The sequence below is a fragment of the Lagenorhynchus albirostris genome, chromosome 16 (assembly GCF_949774975.1).
Source record: "Lagenorhynchus albirostris chromosome 16, mLagAlb1.1, whole genome shotgun sequence".
In the NCBI taxonomy this organism is placed as follows: domain Eukaryota; kingdom Metazoa; phylum Chordata; class Mammalia; order Artiodactyla; family Delphinidae; genus Lagenorhynchus; species Lagenorhynchus albirostris.
In genome coordinates this window covers 56,763,403-56,784,767 of record NC_083110.1, presented here as the reverse complement: position 1 = coordinate 56,784,767, position 21,365 = coordinate 56,763,403, and the positions used below count along the sequence as shown (strand labels likewise).

General features: G+C 53.8%; 1 protein-coding gene across 5 annotated transcripts in view; it reads right to left on the bottom strand.

The window, feature by feature from the left end:
- Positions 1-19,212, bottom strand: part of PAX2 (paired box 2) — a 77,815-nt gene extending 58,603 nt beyond the window's left edge. For 4 of the 5 annotated variants that reach the window (XM_060125728.1, XM_060125729.1, XM_060125730.1 and 1 more), the window contains exons 1-3: positions 19,155-19,197; positions 15,473-15,641; positions 14,459-14,656 (exon numbers count right to left, since the gene is read on the bottom strand). In XM_060125728.1, the coding sequence (XP_059981711.1) occupies positions 14,459-14,656; positions 15,473-15,641; positions 19,155-19,197 (410 nt within the window). Of the gene's footprint in view, positions 1-14,458; positions 14,657-15,472; positions 15,642-19,154 lie in introns of all 5 variants that reach the window. The other variant, XM_060125732.1, reaches the window with a different exon arrangement.
- Positions 19,213-21,365: the final 2,153 nt, after the last annotated feature.

Below are 21,365 nucleotides of genomic sequence, written 5' to 3'. Positions count from 1 at the left end.
CAGTGGAAAAGCGCATGGGTTTTAGAGCCAGTACTGCAGGAGTTCAAATCTTAGTTGTGCTACTTAGCCTGTGACCTGAATGAGTTATTCAACTTCTCTGTACTCCAGTTACCTTATCTGTAAACAATCCTATAAAGTCCTATGGGGTTGTTTATGAGGCTTAAATCAATTAATATACTTAGCATGATTGTAACAGTTCCTACTGCAGTAAGCACTTGTTAGCTATTATTGTTATGAACATAAGGACTTACTAAGTAAAGTGGCCATAAGATTGGCCTATGTGTGTGTATAACCACATGTGTTGATGTGAATAAAATCTAAGATAAATCAAGCTGTGTGTGTGTGTGTGTGTGTGATTTAAGCAGAGAAGTGCAAAAATTGCAGTCAGGTAGCATGAAGGCAGGGGGTAGTTTTCTCCTTGGGCTTCTGTCCATGTGGACAGTGAGGGGGGGTTGGGGGTTGATAAGAATCCACCACTACCCATCTCCATACAGAGGGCTATACCCAGCACTGTGGTAATGAAGAGGCAGAAAGAAAGATGGTGGCCCTTATACATTTGCAATTATAAAAAAAATATATTGGGCTTCCCTGGTGGCACAGTGGTTGAGAGTCGCCTGCCGATGCAGTGGACACGGGTTCGTGCCCCGGTCCGGGAAGATCCCACATGCCGCGGAGCGGCTGGGCCCGTGAGCCATGGCCGCTGAGCCTGCGCGTCCAGAGCCTGTGCTCCACAACGGGAGAGGCCACAACAGTGAGAGGCCCGCGTACCGCAAAAAAAAAAAAAAAAAAAAAAAAAAAAAAAAAAAAAATTTAAGGATGATTGAGCTGTCAGGATTCAAATTTAACTCATTAAAAACATTTACTTTCTAATTTTAAAAATCAGGACCTTTACCAGCTAATAGGTGTCAATGAGGAGTAACAGAATATAGGCATTAAATTGAGAACTAAGGAAGAGATAAGAAAGGAATAGGAGTGAATGTTAAGGCATTTGGTGTGGACCTTACAGAAGTCCATTGGGCTGGACTTGGTTACATAACTAGGCCCAAGGGGCAGGGAGAACTTGGGGCCTCAGCCTTATTCCACAAGCTTTCCCATAAAGATGGTGAACCAGAATATACTGTCAGTTTAGGAAACGTCCATTTTCATCTTTGCTCATGGGCACAGATTAAATAGGAGAATTCACAGAGCCCAGTTACTTTGAGCCATTACACTGAAAAAGTGAATTTTTCTCCTGAATTTTTTAAAAAATATTTTATCCTTTAGCAATGGAATAACTGCAATGACGATCAATCTCCCATGCTTCCCTGGAATATCCAGATATGCGGGGCCACAGTGGACAGATTTGGTTTGAATCTGCCAAATATTTGCTCACTTCCTCCTCTCCTCTTTCTCCATCCTTTACCCTATCTCCATTTTCTCTCCTCTTTTCCCCTCCTCTTTCTGTTTACCTCCCTGTCTTCTCCCCTCTATGACATTTAAGCATCAGAGGAACACTTCAAACCCATCAAATAAGGATTTTTTTCCCAATACCATTTCATTTTATCTTTTAAAAAAACTACAAAATGCAAAGCACCACAACGCATGAAGATGCCATGAAGCCCAGAAAATGCCAACCTTCAGCTCCTCAAGCAATCATAGCCTTATCCCAGAGAAGGAGTGTGCGGTCATAAGAAGTATACATGCACACATGCACACGCACACACACGCACACACACACAGGCTGGGCTCTCAAAAACAGTGGACAAAGGGGGCAATTATCTAATTCTGTTCTATGGTCATGTAACTGAGTCATAAAGGTTCCTTTTTTTTTTTTTTCTGGAAGTACAAAGAGCAGGTCCCCTTCCTAAATCCAGCTGGGCTCACCGTGGACCATAATTCTCACTGGCATTCATGATACACAGTTCTGTTCACAGAGTATCTTTTTGGCTCCTCGAGCTTTCTTATTTAAAAGATTTCAGTGTTTATGCACGCACAAGCCAGAACTCACCTACGCTGGCAGACACATAACTTGATTATTACTACTGCCATAATAATAACTAACATTTATTGAGCACTTGATATCTGCCAGGTTTATGCGGAATAACTCATTCAACCTTCATGAGAACCTATGACAGAGCTCTAGCTACATGATTATCCCCATATTAGATCAGAATAAGGAAACTGAGGTCCAGAGAAGATATGAGATTTACCCACAACCACATAGCCAGTGAGGGGGGAAGCTAGATTCAAACTCTGGCAATCACTTCCCAAAGCCCACTTTCTTATGTTTTCTAGGCCACACAGGTTTATGTCTGGCACATAGTAGGTGCTCAGCAAAGCTTTTCTGAATGGATGGATGAAAGAATAAATGAAGGACAGACCATATCTATTAAGAACACTGATACTTCCTTAAGATAGCAAAGTGGGTTCCCTTATGAAGCCAGGCCTATCGGATAGCTTAAGCTTTCTTTGGACAAAGTGATTTGCCCTCCCAACCAACTTTCCGGGGAAAGAGTCTATCAGCCATGCTTGCTCAGATGCTAAGTGCTCCCAACCACCAGCTCTCCACTTGACTTTCAGGCCAAGCCCAGCCTCCCTTTAAACCAGAAATGAGACCCAAATACATCAAAGATGCTTTCTAACCACAACATTTTGTTTCCTAGAATATTTCCCTCTGAAAACGGGTGTCTCCCAATGAAATGAAACACCAATGAAATGAAAACAGGAGTTGGTTTTGTGCCTGGATAAAAACTAAGAAATTCAATCAATAATGTGGACATCTCTAAATCCCCAGATATTTGGCATCATACTGATAATCTCTAGAGATGATTGACTGAAGGTTTGGGTTTCCATCCAGATGTTTGGGAGCTGCCACAGTCATTAACCTGTTTGTCAGCAAGTGCTCATGCATTTCCAAGAGACCTAAGTGAACACTAAAGAGGAAAAGAATAACCCAGAATAAAACAGACTAAAGAGGACAGGGGTAGCAGCTATTCGACAAAACCAGTCAAGCAGACTCCGTTCTGGGAATGGGTTGCTGCCTTGGAGATTCATTAGAACGTGGATCCAGCTCACGAGAGACTCATGTGCTCAAAGACCTTTAAAAACCGCATAAGGCTGTATCCTTGACTGTCTACAGAACCCTACCCCATCAGATCGCAGTGTGGAGGAGTTGACGGATCAGTCCCGGCACCAGGCACAGACAGCTTACACTGTGGTCAATCCACCTTCATACCCAAATGGCCTTATCCACTCTCCGGATGCCTCATGCCTGTGTGCGTAGTATGTCTACGCACTGTCAGTCCAAGCCGTAGATTTTGCAAGGCTTGGCATAAGTCTGGTTTGCGCCTTTGTCCATGTACCCCTGTTTGTGATTTAGTGCTCTGCCTTTTATCATCTCTCCTACCTCCATTTTCTTTCCCTCTCTACTTTTTAATGCTATTTACAACTTCCCTAGCCATAGTGCAGCACAGCGATCTTTCAGTTCCTCTACTGATAAACCCAAATGATTTTTCTTGCCCAGGTTTTCTCTCCACTCAGCTTAATTTACATTTTGGTAAACAGGAACTTTAGATCGTTCCATTCAATAGCATTTAGAGTTACCACTTTTATCAGAGGGATCACGGCACTAAAGGACTCCCTGCAAGGGACATTTGTTTATTCTCATGAGCGATCGGCTCTCTCTACGTTCGAGAAGGCTGCGTGCGTGCGGGCGTGCATGCACAGCGTCCTCAGTTTGAGCATCTATGCTCCACTGCCCTGTGTCAATGCTGCTTGGCACTGGCAGGAAAAGCCCAGTGAAGCCATTATGCGGACAGCAGCCGACCCTCAAACTGCTGGAGATAAATCCGGGCCCTGGGTCCTCTGTGCTGATGACCATTCGGTTCTTTGAGGAGCAAGCCCACATATGCCTGGCAGGGCTGCTTCTCCAAACTCTCCCTCCCACATCCACCCTTCTTCCCTGAACTGCAGGGGAGGCTTGTGGTGGCATTACTCACAAGCAAGGTCTGGGGTCCCTTCTCCTAGAGGTGGGAGTTGGAGGAGGAGGGTAGGAAGCCAGGACAATGCCTCTCTCTCTATTTCTGGGCCATCTGTTGTCTTTTTCTATTCTTTCCACACCTTCTCCTCTATTTCTAACTCTGTTTGACCTTGAACTCTGGCCTCTCCTTTCACACCAGAATGTGTCCCAAGGGGGACAGAACCTCCAAAGAAGCAGTTACCTGGCCTGACAGGCGTGGAGACCAGTAGCCAGGGGGCCAGCCCATCACTCCACGCCAGGAAATAAATCCCATTGTATTTGCATTTTAATTTTCCACATAAACAAAGGCCCAGAGTACTCGCTTGGGCAGCATCACTGGACGAATTTAATTAGAAATGAAAAGTTTATAGGGCCCTCTTTAATGCGATTAATGCTCAGTTAACATTTATCACATTCGTATGCTGGAATCGCCTTTTTAAAGTAGCCACTGGCCATGAAATGAATTTCTCTCAACTTTTTTTGTACCTAACCTGGGAGATCACCTCCTGAGGAGTCTGCACTGCCCTCCAAGCTGTCTTCCTGGGGCCTCTTCCCCCACCCTCACTTCCCTTTAACTTGGCTTTGAAGAGACAAATGTGTGCTGGGATGGGAGGTCAGAGGGTGTGAGAGTGAGGGCGAACACGATTTCTAGGAGGGCTGTACCCTCTGCAAAGAGCTGAGTGGTCAGCCCAGCAGACTGGCTAAAAGACTTCAGAGCCTCTTCCCTAAAGAAAAAAAAAAAAAAAAAGACACCCCTCCCCCCACCTTCCCAACACACACAGCCGATCCATTTCTGTGGCCAAAACCAGGCTTTATCTGGGGCTGGTTGGTGTCAACACAGCTGGCTCTTGCTTCTCACCTTCTGTCTTTGGCCATCTCTTTTCTACCCTTTTTTCTCCCCCATCCTGGGCTCTCTTAGACTTTCCTTCCCAGGCCCGCGGGGACCAGGGAAAGGAGCCCAAGCCTCAAGTCTGGAGACACCCCCGTTTCTCTGGCTCTCCCCGTCCCAGCCAGTGGGAAGGCCGCCTGTCCTGGTGTCAGCTCCTCAGGGAAGCAGAGCGGAGTGGGGGGAACACAATACCTCTTTTGGTCCCTAGAGGAAGGATGGCCTTCCTTATCTTAAATTCTCTTCACTCTTCCTTAATTGGCCTCCTAACCCAAACCATCTAACCTGGGTAATGATGAGGAGGAGAGAGAGAAAAGAAAGGATAAGGGATGTGGAGAGGGAGGGGAGGTATGCACTCTGCAGATGATAAGAGAGAAAATAGCTTGACATTTGTCCCTACCTAAGTGCACACTCCCTATGAGGACCTCAGCAGACAAAAGCCAAACAGCTGCTGCCAGTTTTCCTAGCAGCATGTCACACACATGCACCACCCCGGCATTGCACACAGCTCTACACCCTCGCCTCTAGCAGAGCAATTGCACATGTGCCTGCACCAGACTAAACGAGTTGGGACCCTCTGTGCACCTGACAGGACCCCCACTCATCCACCCACTGGGACGCTGACCATCCATTCAACCCCAGGCTTTCCAGATAACATGCCCAGCACCTCAAACAGGCGGGCCGTCCCAGTGACGGCAGATGCTTTCATCCTGGGACCAAAAGATGCCTTCAGCCCTCTGAATGGCCAGCTACCAGTTTGCCGTTGTTCGCTGGACAAGACGGACGACTTTTAAGAGCTCCCTGTAATGCCAGGGCCATTTAGACAGCTTCCTAGGGCCTGAATGCCAGGCTCAGCCAGATACCATGAACCCACACACTCTTCCCCAAACACAGCCACATGGAGGCTCCCAACACAGAGGCACCAACCCCTCTCGGTACCACACATAAGGGGCGGGCACCATCTTGTCCTCTAGAATTAGAACCAAAGGTCACAGGATAAAGGGCAGAATGAGGGCCTCCTCCCTGACCATCTCTGTGGCCTGTCAGGCCAGATGCTGTCCACGAGGCTCCTGGTTGCCTTTGGCTTCCTTCACCAGCCCAGCAAATACCCTGGGGCCACAAGGGAGCATGTGGACCAGGGGCAGCCGCCCCAGTGCTCACGCCCATTTGTTCAAGCTCCAGGGCCCCTGCTGCTCTCCCTTCTCGCCCTCCTGCCCTCTCCAAGTCCTCTGAGTCCTTCTATTTCCTGACCCGACTGTGCCTACAACGTGGGTACAATTCCTCTTGCAGCCTGCTGCCCTGTCTCACAGCCCTTTCTCCTCCTCCTGCCAGGAGCTGCCAGGAGCCACCCAGCACGTCCTCTGGCTTCCTCTGTTTCTGGATGGCTGCAGAGGGAGCTCACTGCAGAGGAGTGCATGGCAGGCTGAAGGCAGGCAGAGGAGGGAGTCCGGAGCAAAGTGGCCAGAGGCTCCTGGGTGGAGGGGGCTCTAACCTGGAACACCCAGGAAGCGGGGCCCTCCCTCCCTTCCTCTTGGCCTCTCTCCCACTTTCCCTTCTGCCAGGCACCAGGCTTGAGCGACTGCACTGCAGCAGTGCCACATCCACTGCCGGCCTGCTTTGCGGTGCTCTGCGTGGTACGGGTGACCGTGGGCTCCAGGTCTTGCGACTTGACCTCCCATGCCACTTCCTTTGCTCTGCCACCTTTCTCCTCCCTGGCTGGCCTCCCCTTTTCTCCTTAATAACCTTCTGAGAGGCAGCCCCACCAGCCTGCTGTACCAGCCGCCCAGAGCTCTGGTTCCCTGCAACCTTTTCACATGCTCCGTTCCCAGGCAAGCCCGTCCCAGCTCCCAGGACTCTGCTTTTCACCTCTCCCCCTCATCACCTCCTTCCTCACGCTTCCTCCTCATCCTTACTTTTGTCCTTCCCTTTCCATGTGCATCTCCCCCTCCCCTCCTCTAGCTGTGGGGAGTTACACCTCACCCCCACTTCCCTTCCTCGGGGGCTTCGGAAATGTCACATTCCCCTGTACCTGCACTGAGATTACTGCTCTGGTCTGAAGCAGAGAGATAAGTTATGGGCAGTTACACAGACCAGGGGCTGCAGACCGCTGGCCCATGAACTGAATCAGGCCTGGAGATGTGTTTTATTTAACCAGCACAGAGTTTTTTTGTTTTGTTTTTTTTTGCAGTATGCAGGCCTCTCACTGCTGTGGCCTCTCCCGCCTCGGAGCACAGGCTCCGGACGCGCAGGCTCAGCGGCCATGGCTCACAGGCCCATGTGGGAGCTCACGGGCTCCGCGGCATGTGGGATCTCCCCAGACCGGGGCACGAACCTGTGTCCCCTGCATCGGCAGGCGGACTCTCAACCACTGCGCCACCAGGGAAGCCCCAGCACAGAGTTTTAAAAAACGAAATCTCAGTGCCTCTAGGCTGGGCCTGTGCACTCCAGCTCCTGTTTGTTCAGTTCTCACCACCTCTGTCTCAGCATCGTAGGTTCTCCTGCTAACCTTCCCCGCCGAGGTCCTGGAGGCGTCTGTGCTCACGACCCCCTGCAGCCACACAGCAGCTCCACTAACACATTCTCACCAGTCTGGACTTTGGGGCACTACTTTCCTCCCCCTACAGCCTACAACAAACCCGAACCTCTCTAGGATGCCAACGACTCTGCCTCTCTCTCTCTCGCATGAAAAACACAAAATATCTTCTTCTTATATTATCTCTCAAAAACTGAAAGAAAGAGTCCAGTTATTTTTGTGGTTGGTGAGGATGAACTACAAGACGAGCCTGGCTCCATGGCCTCTCGCGTCTCCCTCCTACATGACTTCCCCTCCTACCTGAGAGTTCCCAGGTCTACACAGACCCTTGCTTCTTCTTTTCCAGTCCCAGGTCATCCTCTTCTGGTTTCCTACACCCTCAACAGCTCCCCTATGCCCAGCCCTCCCCAGGAGACCGCAGGCCTCTGCCTCTGCCATCATGCTCTACTTGGTCTGGTGTCCAAGCCTTCTCTAGTTCCCAGTTACGTGTTCCTTGCACCCAGCTTCTTCCTTATTTCCCTGGCACCTGGATTACTGGGGAAGGATTTGGAGGCTGAGCCTGGGGCCTGGCCGTTGGGAGAGCTCTGACAATGACTGTGTCCCAGTGCTGCTGACATGCCTCCTGCTGGGGGACCCGCAGGTCCCTTGGTGGGCCACTGCACCGGAACCCTGCAGGAAGGGGGCACACCAGGAAGGCCATCTTCCTGGCTGCTTATGCAGTTGGTCTCTAACTAGTTCTGCCAACGGGGCTGGGACTCAAGTGTTGAACTGAAGATGGACAGTGGATCACACAGCTCTCTATCACAAAGGCAGCATCGCTGCAGCAAAGCCCCTCTAACTGGGGCCTAACTAGACTATGGAGTGTTACAGTGCAAATAAAAATTGAAGAAAAATTTGGCCCCAATTTTCCCAAATTATGAAATGAGAACCCTCCAACCCAGCCCTATTATTGCTGCCCAAGGGCCCAATGACTGCCTCACTGATTGACCTGATGGTCCCAAGGACAAGGTGTCCAGCCTTTGTCTGTGACTGCAGGTCTTCCTCTTTTTCCTCCTCTTGGCCTCAGAGCCCATTTACCTAAGAGCAGACGCAGGTAGGCACAAACACACACAAATCCACACACCCTGAAGATATCAATCTCTGTGCCCACAAACCATCATGAATCGATTCAAGCTGCACCTTTAGAGTACCAAAACAAATAACTTGCTCAACAGGAGAAAAACATTTCAACCCAGTAGTTTAGTGGTAGACAGATAAACCCACAGTGATTTAATTCTCCACCCGTTTAATATTTCACTTGTTATTAGGGCATTGGTTGTGAGACCACAACCAATGGTTGTTACTAGGGCATTGGTTGTGAGACAGCTGCCCACTCCTCAGACTTATCAGGGCCCCTTCTCTCTTCTCTAGGCTCACCCACGTGGCTGGGTGAGCAGCACTGGGCATAGCTTCCCCTGCATGAATCTGAACTTGAATGCAAGAAACTTGCCCTCCGAGAATCTGACCTGGGGGTGGGGGTGCTGAGATGAAACAGCAGGGATTCAGAGAAGTGGCAGGCCATGTTCACACCCTTTACTGAATTCTTTTAAAGAACAGGAAGTGAGAAAGGAATTCTTTCCAGCATACAGTTTCCTCTTAATATAAGAATTCCAACTCCAGGCAGCAACGAGGAAGGGCCAAGGATGGACCTGAACTTTAAGAGGCAAAGTTGCAGAGTAGCTGGAGCTGAAGGTCTAGGGAGCTGGGGGCAGACAATGGAGCCCCTGGTTTAAGGCGCTCCTTTGTGGGCTCAGAGGGAGCCCCCTTTTCAGCGTGCAGGCTCTGGTGTAGTGGGGTTTGATTCATCTTCTGCATCAGTTACTACTATCGCGATTCTTTCTATGGAAGCATAATATTCTTGTCCACAACACACACCATCACACATACAACCACACTATCCCATGGGTACTGGAACAAGCCCACTTCCCAACTGCTCCCTACCACCCCAACTTCCAACGGTGCCTCTGGTCCCCCGGATCTACTTTGCACAATAATTCCCACCTTGTGCCAATATGCACACAAAGCCATTGCCCCATCTCCCCCCCTCCCCAATATTCTCTTCTCCAGGCACCCCGTTTCCCTTCTCTAGGGGCTGCTCCTGCCTGGCCCCATCTCCACTTGGTTAATTCCCCCCGTGGCCCCTGTATTGAACTGTTGTGTTGTCCATTTCCCTGTGACAAGGGCTCTGGTTACAGAGTTATTGATTGGTTTTCATGCAGACAAATGGGCCCTTCCCGAGCTCCCATCGAAATCCCTGGCTGTATGGGCTGATTGTTGCCTCTCGGGGTGTAGGATTGCACTGGAGACCACCCTCCACGCAACCTCCTTTGCCCAGACTGTGGACGGTAATAAATGGAGGCAGCCTGAGCGATAATAAAAGCAATTGAGTAGGTTACCTGTGCAGATACAAGATTTATGCCTCTTCATATTTGATGTGATTGTTTTATTGAGTTCTCAGAATCGTTGGTCACACTTTATTTATTTATTTAGGGTTTTCCCCTCTTGTTTCCTCTTTGCATCACCCTCCAAAACCCACCTGGAGCTTTCGTTAGGGACAACCCCTCCTGCCTTCCTCTTTTCTAGAGTTGCCAGTGGAGGTAAGAACTCAGGGCAACCAGCCATTGCTCTCACCTGAAAGCCATTTTGTGGCCTGCCCGCCCACTCGGAGCCTGGCCGCAGGGAAACAGGCCGATACAATTGCTGGCCAAGAAGTCTAAAATAACTAAGGGAGCAAAAATGGCTTTTCAGGGGGACAACTCCAGCTCATTTTAAGAAATAAGAAGGCCAGCAGTCATGACTATTTCACACATTATTCTAACGACGGGCAGCCTCAGCAGCAGGAGATGCTCTCTGGGGAAGGACAGGTGAGAAAGGCTTTTCAGACAGAAACTGGCATGTCTGTCCACTATAGGCGGCCTGATCCAGTAGGCCCAGAGCCACAGAAAGCAAGTTCTCTATCCTTACTTTTCCCTTTCCTCTGTGGGGAGAAGTCGTCTTCTTAACCTACCAACTTGCCTTGGCTCTTTGCCACTAGACCAACAGCCCTGACCACCAAACAACTGCAAGGGTACGGAGATGGGCAGGCAGTGCTGCCTCTCTGGGCCAGCTTTGTGCCAAGCCAGGTCCAAGAGTCAAATGTGCAATGTTCTAGAACCTGTGTCTGAGAAAGGGACACAGACCCCCACCGTGAACATGTCTTCAGCATTCCCTTGGCTGGGATGAGTGGCTCCCAGCTTACTTGGACAGGCCTTTGAATGAACAGCTAGGCCACTGTCACCCCAGTGCCAGATTTCCAACGAAGACCTGCAGATGACACGAGACGGAGCTGTTCAACAGCCCTGGGGCGGCGCCTTCTTGAAGCCAGTGCTGCCACTGCTAGGAGAGTAAATACGCTCACTTAGAGCCCAACAGGCTAAGAGAGAGTGTGGGTAGCAGGTGATCGGGGGGAAATTGACTCTGGGAGGGTCCACTCCAAGGAGCTAGGAGCTGAGAGTGCCTTGATCCCAAAGAGTATAGGGCAGGCTGAAAAAGTTAAGCGAGCCAGGGCCTCCTTGCCAGCTCAGTCCAAGACAGTGCCCTCAGGGGATCTTCAGTAACCCTAGACTGTATCTGGAGTTTGCGCCTGTGCCTTCAAAGGAGCTATATTCCCTGCCCAGAGCAACAGACAAACCTGAAGACTCTGGCATATAATCAGGAAAATCCTTCCTGCCCAGCCAATTGCTCAGCAACGTAACTAGGTGGCTGTTTCCCTTTCAGCAGCTTGGATCTCCCTCCATCTCCTCCCCCCTCCGGGCCACTTCCCACACCAGGTTTCAATCTCAAGTCACCTGTTTATAAACACCCGCCCTCTACAGCAGTGGTGTACAAGCTGGAGAGCTGGCAACTCCAGGCTCAGCGATCAGTAACCCAATATTGAGAGTCATTCAAATAAATTCCGCACGCTAAGCAATCTAGTCAACCCTCCGGATTTTTGACGGTGGTCTCTGGGGTGAGGGTGAGGTTGGGAGGCCTCTCTGACCTACTCCATTGGCTCAGAGAGGTATTTCTATGAGGATTTGCCAATGGAGAATGCGGGCTGGATGTCCAAGCCTTTATCGCGACAGGATCAGAAAAAGCCCAAACCATTTTTAAAGCATGAAAAGCAATTTAGTTTATAACCATAACAGTATATTTCAAGTGTGGCAACAGCATCTGTTTGGGGAGGAGAAGATGAAAACCCTCATGATTTGGCTCAGGTGATAAGCATGTGTGGATTTCCTTTCTTGCCAACGGCCGGCACGGGCACATTCTTACCATGAGGGTTATAAAGTACCCAACACAAGTGGGCACCTCACCAACAGTAAAGCGCTAAACTCAAGAACCCCCCAATGCGTCACACTTTCTACACAGAGGAAAATCTGTAGGCTCTTCCTTACAGCAAGTGAGATTTCACAAAGTTCCTGGCATCAGCGGCGCCAGCAGAAATCCCGCTTTTAGCAGGTTTTAGGGTTGAAGCAACGCATCTCAGATAAACCCTCCCTTTCAGAGCAAAGCACCTCGAGGGATGACACTAAGGGCACGGGCCCAGATGCATCCCTCCAGTCCTGACTCGGCAGCACACTGGGAAGCCCCCAGAATTCTTTCCAAAGTATGAGTCACGGTAGGATTCTGTCCCAAAGCAAAATCAAGAATACCCTGACTGTGCCTTGTTGACAAAGCAAGCCAGGAAGCCTAGCTGCAGACCCAGGGCTGGCTGCCCATGCTGCCGGTGGCTTCCCCGTTCTCCTCCCACTCCCTTGTCATCTCCAGCAACACCTGTCCACAGATGGCTATTTTCCCACACCCAAAGGTAGCCTCTGTGCCCCTCCGGTGATAGGGCTCCGTGCTGAGCAAATTCTGCTGTCAGAGCTGTCAAGCTGAAGCCGTTCTTTCTCCCACTCTCATCCCACTAGCAGCTCACGCTTCTACTTTCTCTCAGCTCTGGTGAGCGCACCTCAAGGCCTCTGGAGCTTGATCCTGGGGTCACACGTCCCCCGCTCTCCGTGGCTTGTCAGGATGAGAGTATTCCCCAACTTTTGTATAAGCCAGCTTCCCAAAACATCTCGGCCAGTGAGGGGTATATGTTGGGGAGAGGGGGGGAGAAGGGGTGCTAGACAGAGTGCTAGGCAAGGGGCGCTGCCACCACACCTGCCTTGATTGCTCCAATCCTCCACACATCAAGAGAAGCACATTGCCTTTGACCGAACATATCTTGGGTTCCTCCACCGGCTTGCAAATTCTATCACAACAACAAGATTTCTACCAAATGTTCTCCAGAACACCAGCACCCAGTCCCAGCAACATTGCTCCTCAGCAGGGCTGCTCTCCTCCCAAGACCTCGGCTCCAACTCACTCCCAAGACCAGTAGCCAGCCTAGAGGCTGAGAGGAGACAATGCTTTGGCCCCTTCCCATCCCTCACCGCCACTCCTGCCCCAGCCCCAAAGCTTCCCCAGCTTCCTCCTCTGGCTTTTAAATGCAAAAGACTCATTCCTCTCCCAAACCACCAGGAGAATTTCTCCAGCTCCTTTGGAAGGTATCTGAATGTCAAACCACTATGCTCTCAATACCTAGCTGAGCCAGGCCCAGGGAGCTGGAGAATTTTCGGAGGGTGTATAATTAGCTGATCAGTATTATGGTACCCTGTTCATAACTGAATAACCATTTTATACAGATGGCACACACTGGGATAATTTCTGGGGTCGCCTCGCAGTACGTTACAGCACGAGTGTGGCAGAGGGAATCTTCTTTAGCCAAGGTACATTCTACCAGCTAATTTTACCTGCTGTTTTCAGCATGACTTGGGATAATTCCATTTCATTTGCAAAATATTAAAAAAAAAACCCTTGATACGCGATGCCAGTTTCAGAAAAAGGCACCAGCTGAATTGTTACTTGTCCTGATAATGAGCCTATGAAGAGTGTAAAGAAAAACAAGGGTATGAAACCCTCAGCCTTCTTCTCATTTGGGGCGTTGCCCTACAATGCGCGGGGCGGGGGTAGAAAAGCTGGCCAAGGCTGTCTGGAATTTGCACAGGGTCTCTGCTGACATCAGGCTGTACAGTTCTGTGATGGGAAAGCCATCTTGGGTTCCCATGTCCAAGTGCTCTTGTTATGTGCTGTACCTGCCACATGTGTACACTGGCCGGGGGCGGGGGGTACATACATGGAGTGTGCATGGGTCCCAGAGAGCACACTGGAGTGGCTCAGAGATTGGGAGACTGACTATCTTGTGCTACTATATGTCGAGGTGAATCCAGCCTGAGTTGTCCCCCTGTGCCTGAGCCTGTCATCAGTGCAGACTTAGGTCTGGACGTAGGTACTCTAGGTGGTTGGAGGCATCTCGTAAGGTTCAGTCTCAGGGTCCAGAGCTCTCCCTGCTGACCTGGCATCCCACTCCAGGTCTAGTTCCTCTACTCCCTGCCAATGGCTGACCGGTGGTTGGCGTTTGCTCTGCAGGCCTGGATACTGGTGGTAACAGGCCGGAAATTTGTGAGGAGCTGGCTAGCAAGTCCTGGGCTCCCGGGAGGCCAGCTTTGTGGGAGTCAGCAGGGATGGCGGGGGAGCCAGGACAGGCGGCTGCCCCTGCGGAAGGGAGCATGCCTTTAGAAAGGGAAGTCTGTTTGGAGGCGATGAATAGACACTGGTCATTTTAAAGGCTTCGGCTGTGGGCTGTGATTGTCTCTAGATACCGAGGCGCGTAATCTTGGAGTCTTAATTACCACAAACACTTGGATTCATTTCCAGGACGCCAGCGGGAGAAGCCTGGCAGGGAATACCCAGCCCTGAGCTGGAGACAGCCTTGTCTGTCTGTCTATCTCTCTGCCTCCCAGGTCCCCTCTCCCTGCCCAAAGGACCTGGGAGCTGGGAGCAGGAGCAAGGGCAGGCAGAGGCCGAAGAAAGAACGGAGACCGGTGCTAGGGGAAGCCCTGGTGGGCAGGAGCTAGGAGCTGGAGCCCCACCCTGCAGCCCGGCGTGGCTTGCTCACCTGTTGATGGAAGAGACGCTGGGCACTGTGTCATTGTCACAGATGCCCTCCGCCAGGAGCCGGTCCCGGATCTCCCAGGCGAACATAGTCGGGTTCTGTCGCTTGTATTCAGCAATCTTGTCCACAACTTTGGGTGTTGCCACTTTGGGCTTGGAGCCGCCGATCACTCCGGGCTTGATGCTGCCGGTCTCGTAGTACCTGCGCCGGGAAGACCGGCAGGGTCAGCGAGAAGCGGGTGGTGGCAGGGACAGGGCGCTGCAGGCGCCGGAGCCGCTGAGCCACTCTCCTGCCTGAGGCAGTGGCACGGAGGGAAAAGGCCCAGAGTGTCTGAACCGGCTTCCAGAGTCCACTTGGCTAGGGCAGGGACGCACTGGAGGATGAGGGGAGGGACACCAGGGGCGCTCCCTCCCTGGAGGTGGCCATACCAAAGGCTGCACGCACAACAGCTGGAATCAATGCCCCTGGGAGTGGAAGCCCAGCCCCTCATTTGGGAAGAGCGGGGTGGGGGGGGGGACAGTACTTGGAGGCCTCCAGACCTTTCCCACAGAGCACAGGGACCCTATGGGAACCAGGACCAACCTTCTACCTCCCCAAGCTGATTTTTCTCTTCTCAGGGACCCATTTTTACCTTCCACCCTATTCCTCCAACCCTCCCTTCCAAAGGGAAGGGCTGTCCTTCCGCTTCTGAAGACTGGAATCAGGCTATCCTCCAACCCTCCCTTCCAAAGGGAAGGGCTGTCCTTCAGCTTCTGAGGACTGGAATCAGGCTATCTCCCAGTGAGGACCCTGGAGCGGGGCAGGTGCTGGATGGCCCTGCTCCAACCTCGCTTCTGGGGCCACAGTCACCACCTGAGTGCCCTCTCCCAAAGGAGCAGCTCTCCAGACAGCCCCAGTCAGGAACCTCCCTCTCCCACTGGCGACCTCGACTTAGCCAAGCCCTCAGCTGGAGACCCAGGGCTATCCAAACAGGGAAGGAGACAGGGCAGCTACCAGGGGCAGCTCCGAGGCCCTCACCTGCCCAGGATTTTGCTGACACAGCCGTGGCTGACCCGCAGCTGCCGGGAGATGTCGCAGGGCCGCACACCCTGGTGGGCCAGCTCCACGATGCGCTGCCTCACCACGTCGGGCAGGGGCCTGCCATTCACAAACACCCCCCCAAGCTGGTTCACACCCCCGTGCCCTGCTGGGGAGAGACAAGAAAAAAAAAACAACACCCCACACACAGCAGGGACCGGCCATTAGTCAGGGTCCGCGACCCAGGACGTGCAAAGGGAGCAGGCAGGGTGGAAGGGCATGTTCCCGGACTCGCGGGAGAACGAAGGCCGCCGACCACAATGCAGAGGATTAGGGACTGGAATCTGCGGAGCTGCAGAAACGCGGAAGCGCAGATGCTGGGCGGAGGGCTGGGAAAGAACGGCTCTAAGACCGGTGCTACGCCAGGGAGAAAGTGAGGGAAGGAATGGGGAAGCAGGGAGAGAGGGAAAAAAAGGGAAGAGGGGGAGAAAAACAGCACAGTGGGAATTAATGCCAGCAGGAAAGAATGTAGGGAAGAGAGGACAGGAAGGGCCGGGCGGAGGACGGAACCGGAGCGGTGCGGAATCCCGCCTGAGCCGCAGGCAAGAGGGAGTTGTAGGAGCCTGCTTGGAGGCGGATGATTCTGGGGTGTTTGGGTCCGGTTGACTCTGTACATAAGGACTCCAAGCACAGAGGGGGCCTAAGTCCCTGACATCCCCCCTTTTGCTCCCTACCTCTTTCCTTGTATTTATTTTTAATTGGAGTTAGAGTTTTCCTGCCTCTTTCCCTGTGTTTTTGTTTTGTTGTTTTCTGATGGGAAGCTTTTCTTTCCTTTATGTTTTCTATCTTTAGATATTTGGGGAGCCATATTTCCCCTTCGCCTCTGTAGTGTTTAAAGTTCAAAGAAAGCCAAGTGGAGGAGGGAAGGCTGAAGAGGCAGGGGCCCAGAATCTGCTGCGCTCGGAGACGGGGAGGCAGTGGAAAGCGGCAAGGTGCGGGGGTAGCAGCCACAGAACACAGACTGCTTGGGTTCGTCCGCCTGCCGCGCTGCGCTAGGCTTGGGGCCCACGGCCTCGCTCAGGACGCACGGTACAGGTAGCCCAGGCGGGCTGAAGGCGCACGGGGCACCCTGTGCAGCCAGCCCGAGCCAGCTCGTGTCCATCTGACCTTTTAGACCTCCGCAGCCACTCGGGAAACCGGGCAGTAACGGCGTTTGCTCTCCTGGGCAAGAGGAGGGTGCTGGGTCTCCAACCAGACTCCAGCGCAGGCTCCCAACCTCGGAGCCGAGGTGGTCGCCGGATGCCAGGCCTGAGGACGCTGCCTGGCGCCCCATTCTCCCTGGCTGACAGGAGTCTAGAAATCCTGCACCCAAAGCCATCAACCTGCAGCCGCAGTTACTGAGCAATCTAACCGCAGAGAGTTCTAGCGGCAGAGTCCGACCCGACCGGGCCAGCAACCTGCAGTCCCTGTCCTGCTAGCCTCAGGCGACTTTCGGAGAAAGCGGGGACATCTGCACCCGACTTGCTTCTCTCCCGTTCCCTTCTGGGGGACCGAGAATAGGGGCCGGCGAAACCCCTGGGGAGAGGCCTCTGATCTAGAGGTTGGGGGAGGCTGGAGCCTCTTATTCTACCCCTCATCCTTGCTAGGCTCCCTACCTCTAGCCCCGCTCCTCACCCCTCCCCTCCCTCCAAACCCGACCATCAATAATTTAGGCCCCGGGAGAACTCGCGTTACCGGTATGAAAAGGCGGCAGCTGCGGGCAGATTAAAGATGAATAATTCAGCCTCCTCGGGCTCCGGGCCCGGCCCCTCGACCCCAATCTAAGGGGTGGGTAAGGGAAGGGGGCACGGCGGGAGTCCAGGGCTGGGGCCGAGAACCTGCGCTGAGTCGGGCCTGGAATGCACCACTGCCGCCGGCGCCGACTCGGGCTGCCGCTGCTGGCCGGCCAGCCCGCCCGCGCCGCGGTCTCTCCCTTCCTCCGACCACCTTCGGCTCGCCTTGCTACCCTTTCGGTTTCAAAGTGGCACCCAGTGGGCGGCCAGGACTCGGCAGATCCCCCGCGGAATCGGCAAGAGAGGAGAGGCAGCGGGGCCAGGAGGCCGGCGGGCTGGGCGAAGACGGCGTGGTACCCCGTTCCACTCCCTCCGAAAAGGAGTCAGGATTTCAGGCTCGGCTCCCAGAAACCCGCGGCAGCCGGAGGCCCCTGGCTCGGATTTCCTGTGCTTGGAAATTATTTAGGGAAATATATTTTGTCACAGGAGTATTTTTTAAAGCACACACACATATATATATATATATATATGCGCTAAATATATGCTTAGAGAAAAATACAGCTCTCCCTCCTAGGCTCTCTTGTCCGAAGCACAGATCCAAGCCAGGTCTAAAAAGTTTCCCTGTGAAAAGTTACAAATCATCCTTGATTATTAACCTACAGAGGAGGGGACGTTTTCTATTTAGAATCTATTTATCTTTAAAAAAAAGAAAGCGGCAAAACAAAACAAACAAAAAATACCTCTGAATTGTTTTCCAAGCTAAAGACATATGACAAGAATTAGATAAATTCAAATTTCATTAAAATAATTCTCTTTTCCTAGTTTTAAATTTCTTTTCTCCCCTTCTCCTTTTTCCTGTAACATTTTTTTCTGTTTTCTGGCTCTTCTTTCCTCCCCCTTGTTTTGATTTCTCTCTCCTTTCTCCCCAGCTTGGGCATTTGCCTTCCTTTTGTTCTCCCCACTCCTTTTCTCCCTCTTTTCCTATCCCCTGGCCAGGTTACTGGCTGGCCCATCCTTACCAGGGAGTGGGAGCCCAGCAAGGAGCCTCCAGAACTAGAAGCAGAGCTTTGCTCTACCCAGGGATCGCCTGGAAGGCTCTTCTACGTGATCTTTCACAGACTTCGATTTCTTGGAATCCCTCTTTGTTTTTAGAGCATCTCCCAGGGAGAGGCAGAGAAAGATGACCACCACGTCCTGCCAATCTCCGACTCCCAACTCCAGGACAAGAGGGGAAGGAGTAGGATGGAAGGTAGGGAAAAAAAAAAGAGGAAGGAAGTATTTCAAACCAGCCCACAAGAAGCCTTGGCTGGGCTGGCAGGGCCAGGAGGTGCTGGGAGCTGAGGGTCAGAAGGGGGCACCCCACCCCCACACTCTTCAGCCTGATTGTCCTGACACTGAGGCTGCCCTTGCTGGGAGTCTCCTCCTGGACCACCACACTCTAAGTTCCAGAAGGGTAGAGATGAGGGGTGGGAGGAGGGGGAGACAGAGAGAGAGAAAGAGAGAAGATAAAGAAAACAAAAACACAACACAACACAAAACCCTGAAAACTGCCTGTCCATTAGTCCCCCAGCTCCAGTCAAGAGGGTGGCCAGGGAGTAGAGTGGTTGGAGCCAGGGTCAGGGGCTGTGGATCCACTACCTAAGAAAAAGCAGGTGGAAGGAAGGAGGGTGATGGGCACCAGGGAGGTATGAAGGCAGGTAGAAGAAGTATGAGCGACAAGGCAGAAGGGAGAGAAACTGGGGGCTTTAGAAACACCGGGAAATGAGGAAGAACGAAAGGGGTGACCAGGAGAAGCCAGGGTGGCCTCCAAGATGGGACCTGGAGGCGTGGGGAGCCAGGGCCGCGCCAGGACGGGACAGGGAGGGACGGGGAGCCCCGAGCTGGGGCAGGAGCCGGGCGCCGGTACTCACGGTGCATCGCGGAGAAGGGGTCTGCTTTGCAGTGCATATCCATGGGGAGACAGAGGAGCGGGAGCAGCGCGGCCGCCGCCGCCGTGTCGCCTCTCAAACTCAACTTCAGGACTTGAGAAAAAAAGGGAGGGACGGTGGGGGGGTGAGCGGGCTCCCGGCTGCGGCGGAGCGCTCGGGGGCGGGGGGGCGCCGCGCTGCGCTCCCCGCAGGGACTCCTCCCGGGCCTGCCGGAGCTTGCAACCGCAGCGCCCGGAACTTCCCACCGTCGGGGCGCGGGGCTGGGCGGTCAGCAGAACGGCCCCGGGGTGGCAGGCCGGGCCGGGGGGACCTGGGGTCGCATGGCGCGCGCGGCAGCTGCGGCCAGGGCTGAGGCTGGGCGGGGGAGACGGCTCGCTCAGCTCCCCTGGAACCCTTTCATCCAGTGGCGGCAGTCGGAGTAGCCGAGGAGCAGGGGCGGCCCGAGGGCGCCGGGCCGCTCCAAGTGCCGGTGAGTTGGCGAAGTTGGCAAAGAAGTAGCAATCCTCGGGATGTCCGAGCGGGCGCCTTCGGGAGGGGAGAGCTCGAGCCGGGCCCCCGCCCCCGGAAAAGGCTGGCGCGCTCCGCCGCGGCCGAAGGGCCGGGAGGGAGGGAAGAAGGGAGGGAGCCGAGGGACGCCGGCAGCACTGGACTGGCCCCAGGTGGGTTGCGTTTGCGAGAAGACTCGGCCAGAGACTGGAGCCTCGGCTCCCGGTGTGTGTCTCTCTAAAAGCTGCAAAGCCCCCTCCAGACCCCCTCCCTCTCCCCGCGCTGGGAGATGGATGACTTGTCAGACAAAGGCAATAGATTCCACCACTCTGTGATTCGCCAGCGCCGGAGCCCCGAGCTTCGGCGAGGAGGGCCCCGCGCCTGTCACTCCGGTGCCGGCGAGGGGAGGGCAGGGGAGGGGGAAACGGGAGGGAGGGAGGGAGAGAGGGAGGGAGGGAGAGAGGGAGGGAGGGAGGAACGGGTGAAGGGGGAGGGGGAGGGAGGGGGAGGGAGGGGGAGGGGAAGGGGAGGGAGGGGGAGGGGAAGGGGAGGGAGGGGGAGGGGAAGGGGAGGGAGGGGGGAAGGGGAGGGAGGGGGAGGGCAGGGGAGGGGAGCGGGCCAGGGGGAGGGGGCAGGGGAGCCTGGGATTAAAACTACATTGAGAAACGAAACTCGCCGATAAGATAAACGTTAGATAAGGATAAAGAGCGGCCAGTCTAATGAATATTCAGGCAACGACAGAGGGTCGCAGAACGCGCCACGCTTGGAAGCCGGCTCGAAGTCCCAACTCACCCAGCCCTGCCATCCACTGGCCAGTGCCCGCATGAGCCACGGGGCCCCGAGCTCGGTCCGCAACCCTACTCCTATCTCCCCTACTCTCAGCTCTCAGTTCCCTTCCGTTCCCCCTGGTTCTTCCTTCCTCTCTCTGGTCCTTCTCTTTCGTCTGTCCCTCCTGAGGTAACTCCCCACCCACATACCCCCAATTCTCATTCCGGGGCAAAGTGTCCGGCGGTTTTTCCTCTCTCGTCCCACGCACGGCTGCGCGCAGGGCTTCCCTCGTCCCCTTGCCTAACGGGGTCTGGACAGCCCAGAACGCTCGGTTTAGAATCGAGACCTCCGGCGGGGACCCACCAGCCTCAGTGGGACCCAACGGACGGTGCGAGAGCCCGGGGACTTGGCTCCTGGACCCTCGGGTGGCCGGGGAGGGGGCTTGGGGAGACAGTGCAGAACGACTGGTCGCTGACGGCTGAGGACGCGGGAGACCGAGGCTCGGCTCGCTCTCCCCGGCTGGGGAGAAGAGGCTGCGAACGAGGCTGAGCGCCGCCCGCTGCCAGCTCGGCGGATCCAGAGCAAGCGCAGGAGGCGCAGCGCGCTCTGCCCGGACCCGCTCCTGCCGGAGCAGCTGGTCCAGCCTCCGCAGCCCTCCTCCGCACTCGCTCCCTCGCTCGCTCAGGTCCGCTCGCACGCACCAGGCAGGAGAAGCCCTTTGTCTCCTAACTGGTTAAGTACAGAATATCCGGGAGATCTTTATGAAATATTTTCCCTCGTCTCATAAATCATCTTGGCACTTCAGCTGATGTTTTAACTCTCCCTCCTTCGCTCCCTCCTCCTCCCCTTTCTGGGTCTGCGAAAGGGCGGCTGAGGGAAGCCGGCGCTGCGCTCTTGCAGCCGGTACTCGAGGAGACTCTAGCCCCTGCCTGCCGACCC